The 20083-nt window shown below is 36.4% G+C and overlaps 2 protein-coding genes across 2 annotated transcripts; both read right to left on the minus strand.

Moving 5' to 3' along the window:
- Window positions 1–1962: 1962 nt before the first annotated feature.
- Window positions 1963–14817, minus strand: LOC144970665 (small ubiquitin-related modifier 3-like). Its single transcript, XM_078910528.1, has 4 exons — window positions 14732–14817; window positions 7688–7813; window positions 7232–7303; window positions 1963–2286 (listed from the first exon to the last, which is right to left on the minus strand). The coding sequence occupies exons 1-4, from the start codon at window positions 14759–14761 to the stop codon at window positions 2221–2223; spliced, it is 294 nt and encodes a 97-aa protein (XP_078766654.1). The 5' UTR covers window positions 14762–14817; the 3' UTR covers window positions 1963–2220.
- Window positions 14818–17730: 2913 nt separating this feature from the next.
- LOC144971781 (uncharacterized) lies at window positions 17731–18045 on the minus strand. Its single transcript, XM_078912855.1, has one exon. It carries the CDS (start codon window positions 18043–18045, stop codon window positions 17731–17733), a length of 315 nt encoding a protein of 104 aa, XP_078768981.1.
- Window positions 18046–20083: the final 2038 nt, after the last annotated feature.

Consider the following 20083-nt stretch of genomic DNA (forward strand, 5'->3'; position numbering starts at 1 on the left):
TAATAACGTCATATTTTCCCGGTCCCGAGCTATGTCGTTATCCAGGGGTTCTCTGTATTTGACTGCTCCTCTCAGCCAGGGCCAAGACACAACCTAACAATCTCATTCCAAGACAAAGCAAGTTGGAAAATGGATATATAGGGGACAGAAGCCATAGTTAGTACTTCCCCTGCCCACTAAAGAAGATGTCAGGAACCCCACCCAGACAGAATAGCTTCTATTGAACTCCAGTTCAGTGTAAAAGGGATACATTATTTTTACAACAAACCAGCAAAATTCAGCCATAAATCAAAAAATACATAAGGTGTTTGGTTAAAACTTTTTATTTAACAACAATGAAACTATAGGGTGTCATGAAAAATTGACAACATATACGACTTATGATTATGACCAGGAAAATTGTGAAACAAAAACATTATTGAAATTATTTTTTAAAAATAAAAAAAAACTGCAGTTGTAATTTTGTTTCTCAAATTGAGAGTTGACCACATAAATTACATATCAATAGTCCATTTAAATACATGATCATGAAGAAAATCAATGAATAAAATATGGTGATTTGAAACAAATGCAGGGCCCAGAGAGTAGCCAGAACCTAAAATGAGGTACGGAATGAGTCATGCAGTACGAAAGGAATTTGAGAATCAGTCATGCATTCATCCAAATATACAAAAATGCAACTTGGGGACAGCAGTGGTCAAAACCCGACACTCAGGAAATAGATTTTTTTTTCAATATGAAACATAATTCCTTCCAATAGCTAATAATTAGTCTTCTGATTGCTCTTAACATTATATTCTCTATGTCGATTTCAAAATAATGCAAAATTGGACGTAAAAAGGCCAGCATTCTCAACCCTGCAACGACAACCACAAAACAAGAAATGATGAAATATAAAATGTCCCCGGCACCATCACCACCCCACCCCCCCACCCTCAAAAAAATAACTGTACAATAAGTAAACTTGTCACATCAACAAAGTATGTTGAAAAAAAATCGCCAATTTACATTTGGCCAAATGCTAATCTTTTCTACTCAAGGTCAGGACCAAAATAATTATCTCTTTAAAAAAGCAAAGGATTGAATAAACGAAATTCCAACCTGCATTACCTGGACACAATGCACATCAGAACTCTTCAGGAGAAATAAATACATCTAGCTGAATGTGACAAGTTCACTTAACATTCACAACAGACCTGATATTGACATTCACTGGAGGAAAAGCTCCACAAAAATATCCAGAAGTTCCCACATTGAGAGAGCTTTTGTGTGATCCGTGACAGATAGATAATGCGCTCATGACTTCACACTAGTTTCATTGTGTTATTTTGAGAGAAGATTATTCTTTTAAAAAAATAATAAATCAATCCATAAACTCAATATCATTCACGATGGAAGAAAAGAGAACTGCATTTGAGTGAAATTAACTACAGACAGAGCTGCCAACCCCATCTGATGAGAATGTGTACAAAGGGATCTCAAAATGAGGGAGATTTCATAAAAATGGGTACAATCCTGAAATCGACGGAAACTAACCATTTTCAAAGTAAGAGGAAGTCACACCGCACAAGCTCAATCGCAGCAATAACGATGTTCCCAAGACTACAATCCAATCCTTTCAGAATTCTACCTCCCAGCATGAAGAACATAATTGGTCAAAAAATATATGAATATCCACTTGGTCACCAAGGTTTCTCTATAGGCTAGTAATAATATGAATAGCAGCGTAACCCAACATCCAATGAAGAGCTATATATACAAATACACTGAAAATGGGTACAATCTTGGGGGAAATGCGTACAAGCGTACAATCGCTGAAAATGCGTACAATTCCGCATTTTTTGCGGTAGGTTGGCAGCTCTGTACAGATCAACCTCAGAGATGAATATTTTTACTAAAAGTGTATAACCAACTATGAAAGATCAGTCGATTCAATACATAGACAATTTTTTTTTTAAAAACAAAAACAAAAAAAAACAAAAAAACCTACAAACTCTACAAAATCTTGTTCCTCCCCATACAAAACATGAACGAACTAGTAATAGTTAGTTCCCCAACATTAAGTAGATCTGGATAAAAGCTGAGTAAATGACAGGTCTGATGTAGGTACCGATTTCACCCCCGTACTTCTTTCATTCTGGATAATTCTGTACAAGCATCATCCATGACTGTGGATGGAGCATTTCTACCTCACAGATGTGATCAGATTTATTTTCAGATTCAAACCAAGCAGCCTCCCGTCTGTTGCTGGAAGACATCAATTGAATCACCATCCTCCATTTCCAACTGAAAATGATAAGAAAAGAGAAAATAAGAATTGGAAGAATGAAAATGCTGCTTCCTCCTTAGCCCTAATCTAAGTATTTGACTGTGGCTTTTTTTTACCCCTACTGTTTTTAATCTCTACATGACATGTTATAATTGAATAAAACTACACTCCAGTTCGGTTTCCTTGAATCGGGACATGCAAAAATGTTCAAGGAAACCTATGCTTTGCAATATGACGTCTTTGGGGGGGGGGGGGGGGTGGTGGTCAATGGTATGATCTCTGCTCCGTGTATGAATGATGCCTAGTTTAAACATCCACTTTATTGATATGTTGCAAGGGTGTGTATCTGTGGTGGGGTATTATCGTATCACAACTTTCATTTACCGCCGCAGCCAACCAAGGCAATGGAGCATGTGAGCGGCTGTGTGTTATACTGCTTACTCACACATGCAATGTAAATAAGTACACACGATACACATACCAAGTAAATGTCAATATCACAGAACGACATCAGTGTTAAAAATTAAGGGGCATTTTTTAAAAAAAGTTTTAACCGAATAAATAAATTTTGTTTAACCTTTGGCTGGGTGAAATCAATTCAAGGAAACTGTATTCGAGGTAAAAATTAGTTCGATAAAGGAATAGAATAATAACAAAGACTAATGATTAAAAAATTCAGGACATTTGAATAAGTTCGAGGAAACCATGCTGGAGTGTATGTATACACATATTTACTTTTATATTGAGTAACTGAGTACATTTATTTCTTCCTATCAGAAAAGTACCAAAAAATTTTTTGGGATAGTGGCCAACATGGAAACAGAGGGTGTGGGTTGAGTGAATTATGGACTCACAGATAGCTGAGAACCCAGACAAAACTTTTTTTCTGTTGGGCACCTTCCATGCAAAGCTTTAGTTTTTGCTTGTTGTTTTAGGGTTTTACAACGCTAACAACACACTAAGGTCATATGAGCACCAGTAAAAAGGAAGAAAATGGGACAGTGAATAGTTATAGAATTACAATTAAAGTACCCAAGAAAAAGGAAGACAATGGAGAATTAGTAGTAGTGAGCACACTATCAATGTATTTACAGAACTTTAAATTTGGCTCACTGGAGTTTCAGACACCACTCGTAGGAATTTCAATGCCGAAAGAGGAATTTCCGCACACAAGAAAAAGGAAGTGGAATGGTATTTGGCATTGTGTTTACATATTGTATAGTTCTAAATAGATAACAGATTAGAATTATATTATGATACATAAACACATTGTATTTACAGAACTTTAAATTTGGCTCACAGGAGTTTCAGACACCACTCGTAGGAATTTCAATGCCGAAAGAGGAATTTCCGCACACAAGAAAAAGGAATTGGAATGGTATTTGGCATTGTGTTTACATATTGTATAGTTCTAAATAGATAACAGATTAGAATTATATTATGTTTGTTTGTTTTTGTTTGTTTGTTGCTTTAGGTCTCTTCCAACACAATTGAGGTTATATGAGAGACCGCTGAAACAAAAAAACAAGCAATCTAACAAAAATAGTACAAATGTAAATCAAAATCATAACCTAAAGATATCATAAGCTAAATTATAAATAACCAAGAACAAACAGGCAGAAGATTTACAGAAAAAAAAATATCCCCTGTCAAAAATACAATCACAAACCAAAGAAGCAGGATAGGCTAGTAAAGAGAAGAAACGACATCACTATCGGATCGTACACCCATGCGAACATCATAGGTATATGATTCAAGGGTGATGCTCCCATCCAACCACCCGCAATTATATTATGATACATAAACACATTGCCAAATACAATCCCAAAGTATCCTTATATTAAATGAAGTAAAGCGCCAAAACCTAATGGTAGAGATTGTAGTACTAGTGGTAGTGAGGATGATGTGGTGTTGGTCGTTATTGTAGTAGTGGTAGTAATGATGAAGATGTGATAGTGGTTGTTGTTGTAGTAGTAGTTGTGATGATGATGTGGTGGTGGTTGTAGTAGTGGTGGTAGTGATGTTGATATGGTGGTTGTACAAATGGTAGTGATGATAATGTGGTAGTGGTGGTGGTGGCAGTGATGATGATGTGGTGGTGGTGGTTGTAGTAGTAGTAGTGATGATGTGGTGCTGGTGGTTGTAGTAGTGGTCGTGATGATGGGGTGCTGGTGGTTGTAGTAGTGGTCGTGATGTGGTGCTGGTGGTTGTAGTAGTAGTGATGATGTTGTAGTGGTGGTTGTAGTAGTAGTGGTGGTGGTAGTGATGATGATGTGGTGGTGGTGGTTGTAGTAGTAGTGATAGTGATGTGGTGCTGGTGGTTGTAGTAGTAGCGGTAGTGATGACGATGTGGCGAGGGTGGTGGTAGTTGTAGTAGTAGCAGTGGTGGTAGTGATGAAATATGAAGTGAGTAGAAAAGTGCCAGAAGACAATAGAGAATAAAAAATTTTTTCGCGGCGGTGGTGGGGTTTGAACCTGCGACCTTATTGGTACAACTCCGCCTGGCAGGTGAGAGCGTGGCTCTACCGTGTGAGCTATCCACGAACACAAAATATTCGTTTCAAACCCAAAGTCATTTCTAGATCCCTCTCTCACCCACTTCTTGAGATCGCCGATTCGTTCGCCACCATCGCGAAGTAATTTTGACCAGCAGTTAAGCTTAATAGCCAATATTCTCATCACAAACATATAACATAGAAACGATTGAGACATTGAGTATGCTCCGGTGTATGGGGTGAATTTTTAATTCAGAAAAGTGAGTGGAGCAGGCACTTATGTTGGTAACAACAAGATATGAAGTGAGTAGAAAAGTGCCAGAAGACAATAGAGAATAAAAATTTTTTTCGCGGCGGTGGTGGGGTTTGAACCTGCGACCTTATTGGTACGACAACTCCGCTGGCAGGTGAGAGCGTGGCTCTACCGTGTGAGCTATCCACGAACACAAAATATTCGTTTCAAACCCAAAGTCATTTCTAGATCCCTCTCTCACCCACTTCTTGAGATCGCCGATTCGTTCGCCACCATCGCGAAGTAATTTTGACCAGCAGTTAAGCTTAATAGCCAATATTCTCATCACAAACATATAACATAGAAACGATTGAGACATTGAGTATGCTCCGGTGTATGGGGTGAATTTTTAATTCAGAAAAGTGAGTGGAGCAGGCACTTATGTTGGTAACAACAAGATATGAAGTGAGTAGAAAAGTGCCAGAAGACAATAGAGAATAAAAAATTTTTTCGCGGCGGTGGTGGGGTTTGAACCTGCGACCTTATTGGTACGACAACTCCGCCTGGCAGGTGAGAGCGTGGCTCTACCGTGTGAGCTATCCACGAACACAAAATATTCGTTTCAAACCCAAAGTCATTTCTAGATCCCTCTCTCACCCACTTCTTGAGATCGCCGATTCGTTCGCCACCATCGCGAAGTAATTTTGACCAGCAGTTAAGCTTAATAGCCAATATTCTCATCACAAACATATAACATAGAAACGATTGAGACATTGAGTATGCTCCGGTGTATGGGGTGAATTTTTAATTCAGAAAAGTGAGTGGAGCAGGCACTTATGTTGGTAACAACAAGATATGAAGTGAGTAGAAAAGTGCCAGAAGACAATAGAGAATAAAAAATTTTTTCGAGGCGGCGGTGGGGTTTGAACCTGCGACCTTATTGGTACGACAACTCCGCCTGGCAGGTGAGAGCGTGGCTCTACCGTGTGAGCTATCCACGAACACAAAATATTCGTTTCAAACCCAAAGTCATTTCTAGATCCCTCTCTCACCCACTTCTTGAGATCGCCGATTCGTTCGCCACCATCGCGAAGTAATTTTGACCAGCAGTTAAGCTTAATAGCCAATATTCTCATCACAAACATATAACATAGAAACGGGTAGGCAATAAAATGGCATGCATATTAGACATCACTTTGCAGAACAGTAATTACTTCAAAGCCTAGCACTGATTGCAATAACAGCAGAGCTGCCAACCCCATCTGACGAGAATGTGTACAATGGGACCTCAAAATGGGGGAGATTTCATAAAAATGGGTACAATCCTGAAATCGACGGAAACTAACCATTGTGAAAGTAAGAGGAAGGTATACTTATATAAAGTCACACTGCACAAGCTCAATTGCAGCAACAATGATGTTCCCAAGACTAAAATCCAATCCTTTCAGAATTCTACCTCCCAGCATGAAGATCATAATTGGTCAAAAAAATATATGAACATCCACTTGGTCATCAAGGTTTCTCAATAGGCTAGTAATAATATGAATTACAACTAAAGAAAACTGAAGTGACTCTGTACACTGAAAATGGGTACAATCTTGGGGGAAATGCGTACAAGCGTACAATCGCTGAAAATGCGTACAATTCCGCATTTTTTGCGGTAGGTTGGCAGCTCTGCAACAGTCTACCAAGTCCTTTTGTGACCAATATGAAAGTTATACAGCTCAATGGATATGAAAATAGCTATAATTCCTATTATTTTCAAATAATAAATAAACAGTCATGGCATTCCAAATTTCCCACATTCACAACAGCCTCCACCCCACCCTCACTGAGACTTTGTTGTGCCCTGGTTGTACTGTAGAAACACGTCTTAACTGTCTGAATCTTGAAACAGTGTTGACAAATTATTTACTTTTTTAAAGGACCAAATAAATCATTGAAAATGAAAAAAAAAAGTTTCTATGTAATCATTTATCTGACGAGCACATTAAAGAAGAAATAATTAATTTACTAATCCCACAGCAAAGAGAAGGGTAACAGTTTTAACGTCATCTAAGGGTGGAAATAAGAAAATTAATTTGCTTTGTCAAATAAGTAAGTCTTTGGTTCTGGAAAGTGCCTAAATACCATACCTAATTTTCTCATGGCAAAAAACGTCCAAAACGTTGACTTTGGAAGACAGCATTAAAAAAGCAAACTGAAACTCTGCCTTAAAAATATGTTACAACTTACCATAGATGGTGTGTCTTCATCATTGATTGGGTTCCCATCAAATCTGAACCTGACAACACCAGTTTCAATGCCCTGCGCAAGAAGAATAAAAGGTATGAACAAAACATTATATATGTTAAAAGAAGCCTTTGAACACTACAGTCATTTCAACTGTGGAAGAGACTATATCATTAAGGAATACAAACGAGGGGGGAAGAAAATAAAATAATTTTTTAATATAATTTGGCAGCTCTCGATTTACCAAGAAGATTTAACTGTCTAATAAATGTTACTGCACCAAAACAAGTAAATGCTTAAGTATCTGGCAAGTCAGCCTGCTTAATTTTTTTAAAATAAACTTGAAAAAGAGTATTATTACAGAATCCTCAGTAAAACATTACACAAGAATCCTAATCTTTATTTATTATCATTTTATTATTTATATCTTTTAAATAAGTAAACACAACCAAAACTTACAGCTCTGTTGCAGTAAGCACCCATTAATTTTCTGAGGGGAGTATTTTTCTTGATCTTGAAATGGACAACACTGCCATCTTGTCCTGTAACCTTCAGGTTGATGTGTTCTGTCTCCTTACTCTCCTCCTGCAATAACCAGTAAAATTTTACATGTGAATTAAATTGTCAACTAATGAATGAGCACCATTGGAGTTAGAATGAGATGGCGATGGTAGATGAAGTTAGTGAACAGTGAATAATTTGTTGACAGGAGTTACTTAGGCTTTAGGCACTCCAACAGTGAGCTGATAAACGATCGAGGGGCTGTGACCCTACATTTAGTTTAAAGGCCTTATAAGTATTAGTGGCAAGTTTCAGATCGATGGAATTTATCAATTTAAGTTTCATTTTCTTCAGAAGACATTATTTTAAAAACTTTGGTAGCATCTTGTTTAAAACCAGTTATGGTTTAAAGTCAGTTTGAAAGTTCGTTAAGTCAAACAGATATCATAAAAACTTTTACCCCAAAATTACCATTGCAAAGTTGTGACCGAAATCGCGTGATGTTAATAAAAAATGGTTAAAACAGTCAATATGGAGTTCTTATCATATATTGTATACCAAAATGTTCGTCTTATCGAGGACAATGCATTTACATTAATAAAGAGGAAGATAAACATTTCAAATTAACACACTATTACATAATAGGTCGCAAATGTTACATAATTAAAAACTCGGCTAGACGTAAGAAACAATTTGCTCTATCACTTTTGGATTTATCCCCAATATCTCACTGAAACAATTGCAAATAATTACCCTCTTTTATGTTTGTTTTTTGTTTTTAAGGGTTTTACGGCGCTTGCAACACATTTAGGTTATATCAGCGCCAGTAAAAAGGAAGAAAATGGTATAGTAAAAAGTTCTAGAATTACAATTAAAGCACCCAAGAAAAAGTAAGACAAAGGGGAACTGAGAACAAATAGGGATCAGATGTAGATTCCAAGAGCATACCACCAATGTACTTAGTTTGAAATCACCTACAAGTCTCATCCAGACACAAGCACAAAATCCAACAAAGAGGAACACACTCAAATGCTTACATTATACATTCAAAATAAAAATAATACATAACAGAGAGATGATTTACAAGGAAAAAAATATCATCTCCCAAAACAATAACTATGCATTTGACTGTTTCCCTCCCAGCTAGGATTCCGGCCAGTGCCAGGACAAAACCAAGTAATCTCATTCCGAGACAAAGACAGAAAGCAAGTTGGAAAACAGATATAAGGGGATAGAAGACACAGTATGTACCTCCCTGCCCGCTATGGGAGGTCAGGATCCCCACCCAGTACCCTCTTTTAATTAATACATAGAGAATAAAAAAGGGTTTGAGAGTATTTAAATGAAAAGATATAAACATGTTGTGTAATGACATAATGAGTTTATTTTTACCTACGGCAATTTAATTGCATATAAATAAAATGGTAGATTGAAAAAGTTCAAACAAATTGAAACAGATTCCCTATTATAACTAGGAGGAATGTTCTGGCTTTTAATACTTTAAAAAATTCTGCTAAACACTTTGGGTTTATTGCTATTACATAATTTGAACTGACAATTAATATAATTTTATCCCCCCCCCCCCCCTTCTCTCTCAATGTATGGGGTGTCAAAACTAATAGAACTTCTTACCATATAATTATTAAGGCTAAGGCCTTTAGAATATGGATACAAATGATAAACATATCTAAACATATGGGAAAGAAACTTGATGACTTGATGGCAAAGTAAAATTAAATTAAATTAAAGCAATTGGTATTTTTAAAATATCGATATTATTAATATCGGATTTCACAAAGAGAAGAAATATACAAACAAAAACTATAAAATGCCTATAAATAAAGTTGGAAAGTATGTATTCAAAATAAAAACATAGTAAATAATAGTACTGAAAATATTATGGACTAAACTTAACATAATACATAACTAAATTTAAAATATCGATATGAATATCGATATCGCCCGGCAGACATGAGAAGATAATGTAAACAAGGCATTTCGGCGCAGAGTTAAAAGGTGTCTGCGCATCGATATAGAGCCCTGAAATTTGGCATGAATAAAGTTTAGATGTTTTTCTAAAAACAAGCGTTTAAATTTTAAAAACACACGCGGTAAATAAAAAAATAAATGCATTTGAAAATTGCCAAATTTTAACTTCATATATCTTCTGGAATTATTAATGGATTTTTCCTTAATTTGTACCATTTAAAAGGAAATTGAAAGACGAAAATAATGATACCAAAATATCTGCGATATTCCTCTTTATAACGAAGTTATGCATATTTAATTGAACCCCCCAAAACGCGAACGGCAATTTCCAGTCACAACTTTCCTATGGGCGAGTTGGGTCAAAATTTGACTGCCACTGCTGCTGCTCACTAAACTGCCTATTAAAGGCGAGATTCAAGGTTGCCTTGTATAAATGTTACCGTGTATGTAGATCCTGAGGCTAGGTGCCCGTAACAAAAATAATGATTATGATACCAAAATATCTGCGATATTCCTCTTTATAATAACAAAGTTATGCATCTTTAATTGAACCCCTCTAAAACTTTTAGTGAAAGCGAACGTAATTTCCAGTCAAAACTTTCTTATGGGCGAGTTGGGTCACAATTTGACTCCCACTGCTGCTGCTCACTAAACTGCCTAACTAAAGCTACTGTGTATGTAGACACTCCGTTAATGTAACTATCAATAATTAACACATATTCTTAAACAAAACAACAAACAAAAACTCCCACTGGTGACTATTCAGTCCAAATAATCTGTTGATTGGGGAGGCCTTCCGAAAGCACCTACATCCCCAGTAATGTATTCGTTTTTTATAATGTTCTAGTACGGGGTTTGGGAGGGGGGAAACTTTTTTTTTGGAGGCCTTCTGAAAGCTCCTACATCCCCAATATTAATGTTCTTGTTGTAACTTGTAGGGGGTTTGGGAGGGGGGAAACTTTTTTTAATGTTTTAGTTAGGCAATTTGATAACTCCAGTTCAGTGGCCACCGATAGGCTCACTGTAAGGTGAAACTCGTTTTTTGGAACTTTATTTTTGGCCCTTTAATGTTTTGGTCACCATGGCGTTATTTGTGAACCTATGTGACTAATGTTGGTATCATTTTAAAGGGCACAAAACAAGCTTTCTAACGGTATATTTTATTCTTAATTCCTGATTGTATTTCTCAGAAAGCTATTGAAATAAAAATTTATCAAATTTTGACTTATAAGAACTTTTTAAATTATGGATACATTTTAATTATACTTCGTACATCGATAGACAATCAATTGAAGAACATCTCTGCCAAATTTCATCAAAATTGATACACTCGCTCATTATTTTATATTTTCCGCCATCAACCCCACTTTTTTTAACAAAAACCTCATATTATTTTCCATTTTCATTTATCCTTAATTTTGTCCATACTTTTCATACATGAAAATGATTTATATGAAAATAAAGCTTATTTTCTCACCTTTAAAATGATACCTAACACTTGCCATTTATTTTTTAATTGAAACAAAATTACTGAAAACAATAAGTGGGCCATGTTGACTGCAAAACTCAAAATTTCCCGATAGCCGCGAGATGCTGGTTTTGAGGCAGCAGTGAGATCACAGATTCTCTCTGTAAAATTGACAAAAAATGTCAACAGAAAAATATAAATAACTCTGGAACCGTAAGTCGTAGATAAACAAATAAGGTATCAAATTTTATGTTTTTTCAAGTCCCATCCCCTGACTGGGTCAAATTAAGATATTTTGAGTTTGAAAATTTTATCAAAGTAGGCAGTTTAGTAAACAGCAGCAGTGGCAGTCAAATTTTGACCCAACTCGCCCATAGGAAAGTTGTGACCGAAAATTGCCGTTCGCGTTTTGGGGGGTTCAATTAAAGATGCATAACTTCGTTGTAAAGAGGAATATCGCAGATATTTTGATATCATTATTTTCGTCTTTCAATTTCCTTTTAAATGGTGCCAATTAAGGAAAAATCCATTAATAATTCCAAAAGTTATATGAAGTTAAAATTTGGCAATTTTCAAATGCATTTATTTTTTGGTGGCGTTTTTATACACCTCCGTTGGAGGTGTACAAAAACGCACCGTTTTTATACACCTCCATTGGAGGTGTACAAAAACGCACCGTTTTTATGCACCTCCGCTGGCGGTGATGGTAAAGTTGTTGCTGCATACGTCCATGAGGTTTAAATAGTTTTAGATTGTAGTTTAGCACGCTGCTTAGTGATTACCGATGTACAATGATAATAAATTAAAGAATAATAACAATAATTTAAAAAATCAAAAGTAAAAAGAAACATGGCACACAAATACTGATCTCAAATAAATAAATAATTTTAGATAATTAAAATCGAAGTTTTTTTTTAAAAACACGATAAAAAGTTTTTGAAAAAAAAAAAAGAAAGAAAAAAAAAGCAAACAAAAACAAAGAAAATCAAAAAAAAAAAAAAAAAAAGGGTCAACATTGGGAATCGAACCCGGTACTTTCAAAGTTGGAGTCTGACACCTTGTCCACTGCGCTACGGAGCCACCTGACTGTTCTTCACATTTAATAAGGTCTTTCTCAAACATTATTTTACCTTCAATGCAACTTCTATTTTCTGGTTTTATATTTCGATTTTTTAAGTTATTAATATTTTTATATAAATTTATTAACAAAGACATCCTACAGATGTCACAATATAACTTTCGCCATGTCCAAATGAAGAAAAACAATATCGCTAATGAAATTGGGTGGAATGCGCATGCGTGACGGAGGTGTATAAAAACGATCCGTTAAGATACACCGTCAACGGAGGTGCATAAAAACACTACGTTATTTTTTTATTTACCGCGTGTGTTTTTAAAATTTAAACGCTTGTTTTTAGAATAACATCTAAACTTTATTCATGCCAAATTTCAGGGCTCTATATCGATGCGCAGACACCTTTTAACTCTGCGCCGAAATGCCTTGTTTACATTATCTTCTCATCATGGCTGCCAGACGATATCGATAATCATATCGATATTTTAAATTTAGTTATGTATTATGTTAAATTTAGTCCATAATATTTTCAGTACTATTATTTGCTATGTTTTTATTTTGAATACATACTTTCCAACTTTATTTATAGGCATTTTATAGTTTTTGTTTTAAAAGTTCGTATAATTCTTCTCTTTGTGAAATCCGATATTAATAATATCGATATTTTAAAAATACCAATTGCTTTAATTTAATTTTATTTTACTTTGCCATCAAGTCATCAAGTTTCTTTCCCATATGTTTAGATATGTTTATCATTTGTATCCATATTCTAAAGGCCTTAGCCTTAATAATTATTATGGTAAGAAGTTCAATTAGTTTTGACACCCCCATACATTGAGAGAGAAGGGGGGAGGGGGTGGGGGGATAAAATTATATTAATTGTCAGTTCAAATGATGTAATAGCAATAAACCCAAAGTGGTTCAGCAGAATTTTTTAAAGTATTAAAAGCCAGAATTTTCCTTCTAATTAGGTATAATCGGGAATCTGTTTCAATTTATTTGAACTTTTTCAATTTACCATTTTATTTATATGCAGTTAAATTGCCATAGGTAAATATAAACTCATTATGTCATTACACAACATGTTTATATCTTTTCATTTAAATACTCTCAAACCCTTTTTTATTGTCTATGTATTAATTAGAAGAGGGGATTATTTGCAATTGTTTCAGTGAGATATTGGGGATAAATCCAAAAGTGATAGAGCAAATTGTTTCTTACGTCTAGCCGAGTTCTTGATTATGTAACATTTGCGTCATATTATGTAATAATGTGTTAATTTGAAATGTTTATCTTCCTCTTTATTAATGTAAATGCATTGTCCTCGATAAGACGAACATTTTGGTATACAATATATGATAAGAACTCCATATTGACTGTTTTAACCATTTTTTATTAACATCACGCGATTTCGGTCACAACTTTGCAATGGTAATTTTGGGGTAAAAATCGGTCTGAAATTTCATACTTTGAACTGCCGTAACTTTTATTTCCTTTAGTCCCCTTTGAAAAATTCATGAAAGTGCCTACCGTAACTACATTTCTAATCAAGATACAAACAAAATTCAAACTGTTTTGTAATCCGTGTTGCCAGCTCTTTCATATGACATTGGTTTCAAGTGTGTGAGGTACATTTAGAATTTCTATTAAACTCCCTAATGAAAGTGCCTGTTTTAGTAGGGCTATGGGGTTTGGGAGGAGGGAGACTTTCTAATATATACTTTAGAAAGTTTCCCCCCTCCCAAACCCCCAACTAGAACATTAATACTGGGGATGTAGGAGCTTTCGGAAGGCCTCCCGTACTACTGTACTTGTATCGTAGTGTCTGGGACTATAAGATATGAAGTGAGTAGAAAAGTGCCAGAAGACAATAGAGAATAAAAATTTTTTTCGCGGCGGTGGTGGGGTTTGAACCTGCGACCTTATTGGTACGACAACTCCGCCTGGCAGGTGAGAGCGTGGCTCTACCGTGTGAGCTATCCACGAACACAAAAATATTCGTTTCAAACTCAAAGTCATTTCTAGATCCCTCTCTCACCCACTTCTTGAGACCGCCGATTCGTTCACCACCATCGCGAAGTAATGTTGACCAGCAGTTAAGCTTAAAAGCCAATATTCTCATCACAAACATATAACATAGAAACGATTGAGACATTGAGTATGCTCCGGTGTATGGGGTGAATTTTTAATTCAGAAAAGTGAGTGGAGCAGGCACTTATGTTGGTAACAACAAGATATGAAGTGAGTAGAAAAGTGCCAGAAGACAATAGAGAATAAAAATTTTTTAAAATTAAATAAAAATGTCTGGGACTATGGGCTTTTCGGGAGACCCGACACCACCGACAAGACAGTGATAACTCAGAACAAAGGATCAAGAGCTAGCCGGTTCCATTTTAGTTACCTTAACAAATAGCTAATGACAAATTAACACCGTCACACACATGGTGTGGAACTAAATTGTTTTAATTACCTTCTTTTGTTGGCTTTGTTGTTCTTCCATCTTGAAAATAATGTGAAACGTGCGTTGGGTTTTTACTTGCAAGTGTTGCAAAAATGGCGCACGCACTGGGATAAGCACAAAGCAAAGGGAAATAAGTAGGAAAGTGCACACTGGGATAGCGGGAATGAGCTTTTATTGAGCAGTAAAGTTAGGTGCCCCAAACGTAAACAAAGGTCGAGAAGCACGTGGCAAACCACATGTTCCTGTCTTGACAGCTCACGTTCCAATGTAAATAATAGAAAAAAATAACCTTTAAAATTTGGCTGTTAGGTGGCAAAAGAAACACATATTCATAAATACTCGATCATGCATCAAATAATGTCTAGATATGGATATTTTATGGAACAAAAGGTAAAATTTTCTAAAATTTATCAAAAGTTACAGTCTATCTATTTTTAGACCAGAGCAAATTATTGCGCTGGTGTGAACAAAACGAGAATTATTCAGAGCCTGATTTTCAGAATAATTTAGCCTTATATTATTATTTCTGCAACTGTTAGATTTTATGTAAACATATTTTCAATACTGAAAGTGTATTGCCTACAAATCACACTACAAAATTGGGAGACCTATATTGTGCGTAAATTATTCCGGTCCCTAACGGAAATCACTAGCAACTTGTTATTGTTTACGTTTGGGGCATCTAACTTTACTGCTCTATTCAAGTTCCTTTATTAAAATCGATACTAAATTGATATAATTAATGATACTTTTAGAGTCCTTTGTTCTACGGTTGTCTTTTAATTTTTTGATTGCGGCATTTGGTTTGCAAATACCTCTATTTTCTTACGGGCAAAACGGCACTTGATTGGCCGACTATTAATATCAGATATTTCAGAACATTGAATACAAAGCGCCAACGATATGGTAAATTAAGTAGTCGGTTATATTCATATGATTAGTCGAGTCGAAAGGTAAAAGTTTCCTCCCATACATTTAGTAGCCTGGAAATGTTCCGCCACATCTCCATTGCCACATGCCTACCACCTCCTTGGACGGACGCACACACGCACGCACACACACACACACACACACACACACACACATACGCATACACACTCATACTGTGGGACAGCGTGGCTCAGCGCTCCGGTCTTTTCTTCGTACTCGAAAGGTACCGAGTTCGACTATCCGTTGCTCTGTGTGGCCTTGAGCAGGTCATTTAGCCTTAGCTCGCTCTGCGGCGCTGCGCTGCGGCTGACGCCCGGGTTATTCTATTCTGGGATAGATCCTATAGAAATATGTCCTTTTAGTGATGAATAAAAGGAATTATTATTATTATTATTTATTTTATTATAAACACCTGAAACGGTAAAAAAAAAAAAAAAAAAAATTATAATTGTCATTGGGAGAATTTTCCTTTAGGTTTATAAGTTTATATCGAAAGAAGACCCAGGCGTCAGCACAACGTGTTACCTCAAAGTGAGAAGTTGGCGCTAAACTTCTTGGTCAAGGAGAAAACGAGATGATGTCCCCTCCGAACTGGGAGAGAAGTTGCATGGCATGTGCATCTGTAAAAAGAGGCACAATGTGGCAGCTAATGGGCATATTACACGCATCGATAAAAACCACCAGATTTTTAAAGTACCGTGCCATGCGTGCGCCCGCGCGCACGCGCACACACACACACTCACACACACACACACACACACACATATATATATATATATATATATATATATATATATATATATATATATATATAGCTGAAGCGATCGATCTATCTATCTATCTATCTATCTATCTATCTATCTATCTATCCATCTATCTATCTATCTATCTATCTATCTATCTATCTATCTCTATCAAAGTTATTAATAAAAATATTAAACAGAAACAACAACAAAAAGTCGTCATATAATGTTTGATGATGAGGGTAAAGTAATCTGTGATGACAAACAGAACTTTATGAAGATTTCGAAAATAGTTGACTCCAAGCTGAAAAATAGTTGGAACCAAAAGTTATTGCCCTTTAAAGGTGAAAAAAATAAATTTTAAAGAATTTTTAAAAATATTTTATAACAATGTGGCTATTTTGGTATTCCGTTGGGTCCTTTGGACTCACTAATTATTTTTCCATTCTAATTTGATTGACTTGACTTACTTGAGCTTCTTGGCTCCTGGCGGAGCACAGGGCCTCAACAGCACTCTTCCATATTCTTCTGTCCTTGGCACAGACCTTTGCCTCACTCCAGGTAAGATTGGAGACGCACAAATATTGGTGAAGGCTTCTCCTTCAAGTCTGTTTTGGACGACTCCGTTCCCTCTTGCCACGTGGGTTCCATTCGAGAACCTGCTTGATTATACAGGGCTCTTTCCGCAGGGTATGGCCAACCCACCGCCACTTTCTAAGGCTGACCTGGACATCCATTTGGTCTTAATATTGCAAAGGCCTGGCGCGATTTCTTGATTCTAGCGATGATGTCTGCATCAGTTCCACCTGACTGATTTTGCTGCCAAGGTATGTAAATCCCTGATATCTTCAATTTCTGTGCCAGAGATGGTGATTGTGCTTCTTGTTTGGAGGTTAAGCGCAGTAGTTTTGTCTTCTCTTCACTAATCCCGAGACCAACTCACTGAACTGTTTCTTCCATGGGCCGTGACTTTGTTCTGCATGTCTTGTAGGTGGTGTGAGAGGAATGCTAGGTCATCTGCAAATTCGAGGTATTCAAGTCTTTTTAAAAACGTCCATTGGATGCCATTGTTCGAATTGTCATATGCTGTCTTTGTCACCCAGTCTAATACCACACGAAATAGAAGTGGGAACAGCAAACAGCCTTGCCTAACTCCTCATGTAATGTCAAAATCCTCTGAGAGTCGACCATTATGGATGACTTGGCAGGAAAACCCATCATAAAGTCGTCTGATGATGTTTATAAATTTTCTGGCACCCATAGTGGAGAAGGATGTTCTAGATGCTTTACCTTTCTACGCTGTCAAATGCTTTCTCAAAGTCTATAAAGCATACATTATAGGGATGATTGCCACTCAATCGACTGCTCAACAATGATTCTTAGAGTTGCAATTTGGTCTGTGCATGACAGTTCTTTTATGAAGCCTGCCTGCTCATCTCGTAGTGATTTATCGAAAGTAACTTTCATCCTGTCAAGAATGATTCTTGTGAGCACTTTGCTTGGTATGGTAAACAAGGTGATTCCTCTCCACTTGTCACACTGGGACAGATCGCCATGTTTGGGTAATTTTTCTAGCAGGCCCCTCTTCCAATCAGATGGTATTTTCTCATTTGTCCAGATCAAGTTGAACAGGTGGTGGACTTGATCCATCATTATGTTTACACCCTCTTTCAAGGCTTCAGCAAAACAATAATGGGCAATTCAACTTCCAAGGCAAGTACCCCTTCCCCTCCCGACACACACTTACAACCATTCCCAAACATAATCGTACAAAGTATTTCTATCATATAGAAAATAACACGTTTACATTTTGATATATTGTACAATACATATTTATTCAATGAAGTATTGAACCATTTAAAACATTTTTCTGTGTACATATTTAACAGCATTATTGAAGAATTGCCTCCTTTTTTAATTATATAGTTTGTTGAAAACATACACTTGGAAAACGTGTTTATAGTCAATCATTGTCTCTAGAGCATTGACCATTGCAGGCACATAATAGAGTACATGGAAGAGATGCCTAACACAATTGCATCTTTTGGAGCATCTCTTTGATGAGGCATGAGTAAGGTCAGTCAAAGTGGAAAACTTTAGTATCCCATCTTCTTTTCAACCAAAATCTGATTTGGAAGGAAGACTAGGGTCTTTAGCAAGAGAGCGTTTCCACACATAACCATCTTGGTAAACTGCTCGTTTTAAATGCTGTTTGAGAGCTTCACGAGTTGGTGGCATATTGTCTGGAATGCGTGACTTTTTTGTAAAAAGTTCACGCCTGCATTCATTGACAGCAGATAACTTTGTTGCTCTGTCAAATCTCTGGATGGTGTTGAAATGGCTGGCTATATCTTCCTTAGAGGGTTGATTAGCAAGAGCTTTAAATGAGTCTGTAACATCATCAAATGCGGCCCAAACTGACCATGCTATTTTCTTTCCCTTCCCTGAAAATGAGCTGACACTGTCAGACCCCGTAAAGGTATAGAAGAAGGATATAGCCAGAGATTTTTCAGGACCCAGGGATTCAACAATTGACTGGATAGGTTTCTCCTATTTTTCTGTACCACAGTTGCAAACACCTTTTCCATTTTCATTGCAGCAAACTGTGATATCAGAATGATAACCACATGTAAGTGAACTGTTCGTATAACCCCAGAATTGAAATGACATTAGCTTCCATTTTTCAAATGAAGTGCCATTCTGGTGCTCTTTTTGAGTACAAGGGTACAGCGATTGCAATGAATGTTCTACGTCTGTAATAGATGCGGACATATTCTCATCTGTAGTGTAAACAACACGCTTCCCTGGTGTTTTCATTGTTGATACTTTTGAGGATGAGAAACAGAATAGTTGTACTTTGTTGTTCTCATTTTTTTCAATTGACGGCCAATATTTTCTAGAAATTGATGTTAAGTCCTTCACATCAAACTCCTCTGTAGAGGCACACCTCTTGTGTCTGCTTCCTTTGACGTAGACGTCAAATACAATGTCCACTCGATTAAATCTTTTCAACTGGGTGTTTCTATAATGAATAAATACACCAGAAGCATATTCTCCAAATGTTTACAGTTTCCTCCAGGAGACCATATGAATGAGAGTGCTCCGTCATAGACACAAAATTGAACTGAATCAGGACAGTCGTTGACTGAGGAAGACAGTGTATAATGTCAGACTTTTGACATGAACGGAGCCTTCCGAATTCTGACAGGGAAGATGGTTAAGGGTGGTTTTCATGTTTAAAAAACTCGTCCGAATTTCCCTCTCTATTCCGGCAAGAATTAAGTCTTGATAACAAATGACAATCTCTTTCTGTTTTGATGATTTCTTTGAGAAACTTGCATGGAAGATGGGAAGATTATTTTTAACGGGTCATGGATTGCGGTTTCAATTGTATGTTTATAACAAGTCTGAAAGCGTTGCTTTCCAATTGTGTATGCATCCCTGACAGACAAGGGCCGATTCCTTTGACATTACTTGGCGAGTGTGGAATGTTATTAGTCTATCCTCTTCTTCCTCAAATTAAATGGGTTTCCAAAGGTCTCTATTTCTGCAGTAAAATCTTTAACAGTTTTTGTGAAGCGTCTCTTATTTGCAGGCGTGTCCTCATTGTGACATTTAGTTTCCATTACCTTGATGATGTCAAAATTTCTCTCACAACTTTCTAGCAAAGATACAATTTCGGGACCTG

This window comes from Berghia stephanieae, chromosome 4, assembly GCF_034508935.2.
Source record: "Berghia stephanieae isolate SIO BIC M18660-M18661 chromosome 4, UCSD_Bste_1.3, whole genome shotgun sequence".
NCBI classification, from domain to species: Eukaryota; Metazoa; Mollusca; class Gastropoda; order Nudibranchia; family Aeolidiidae; genus Berghia; species Berghia stephanieae.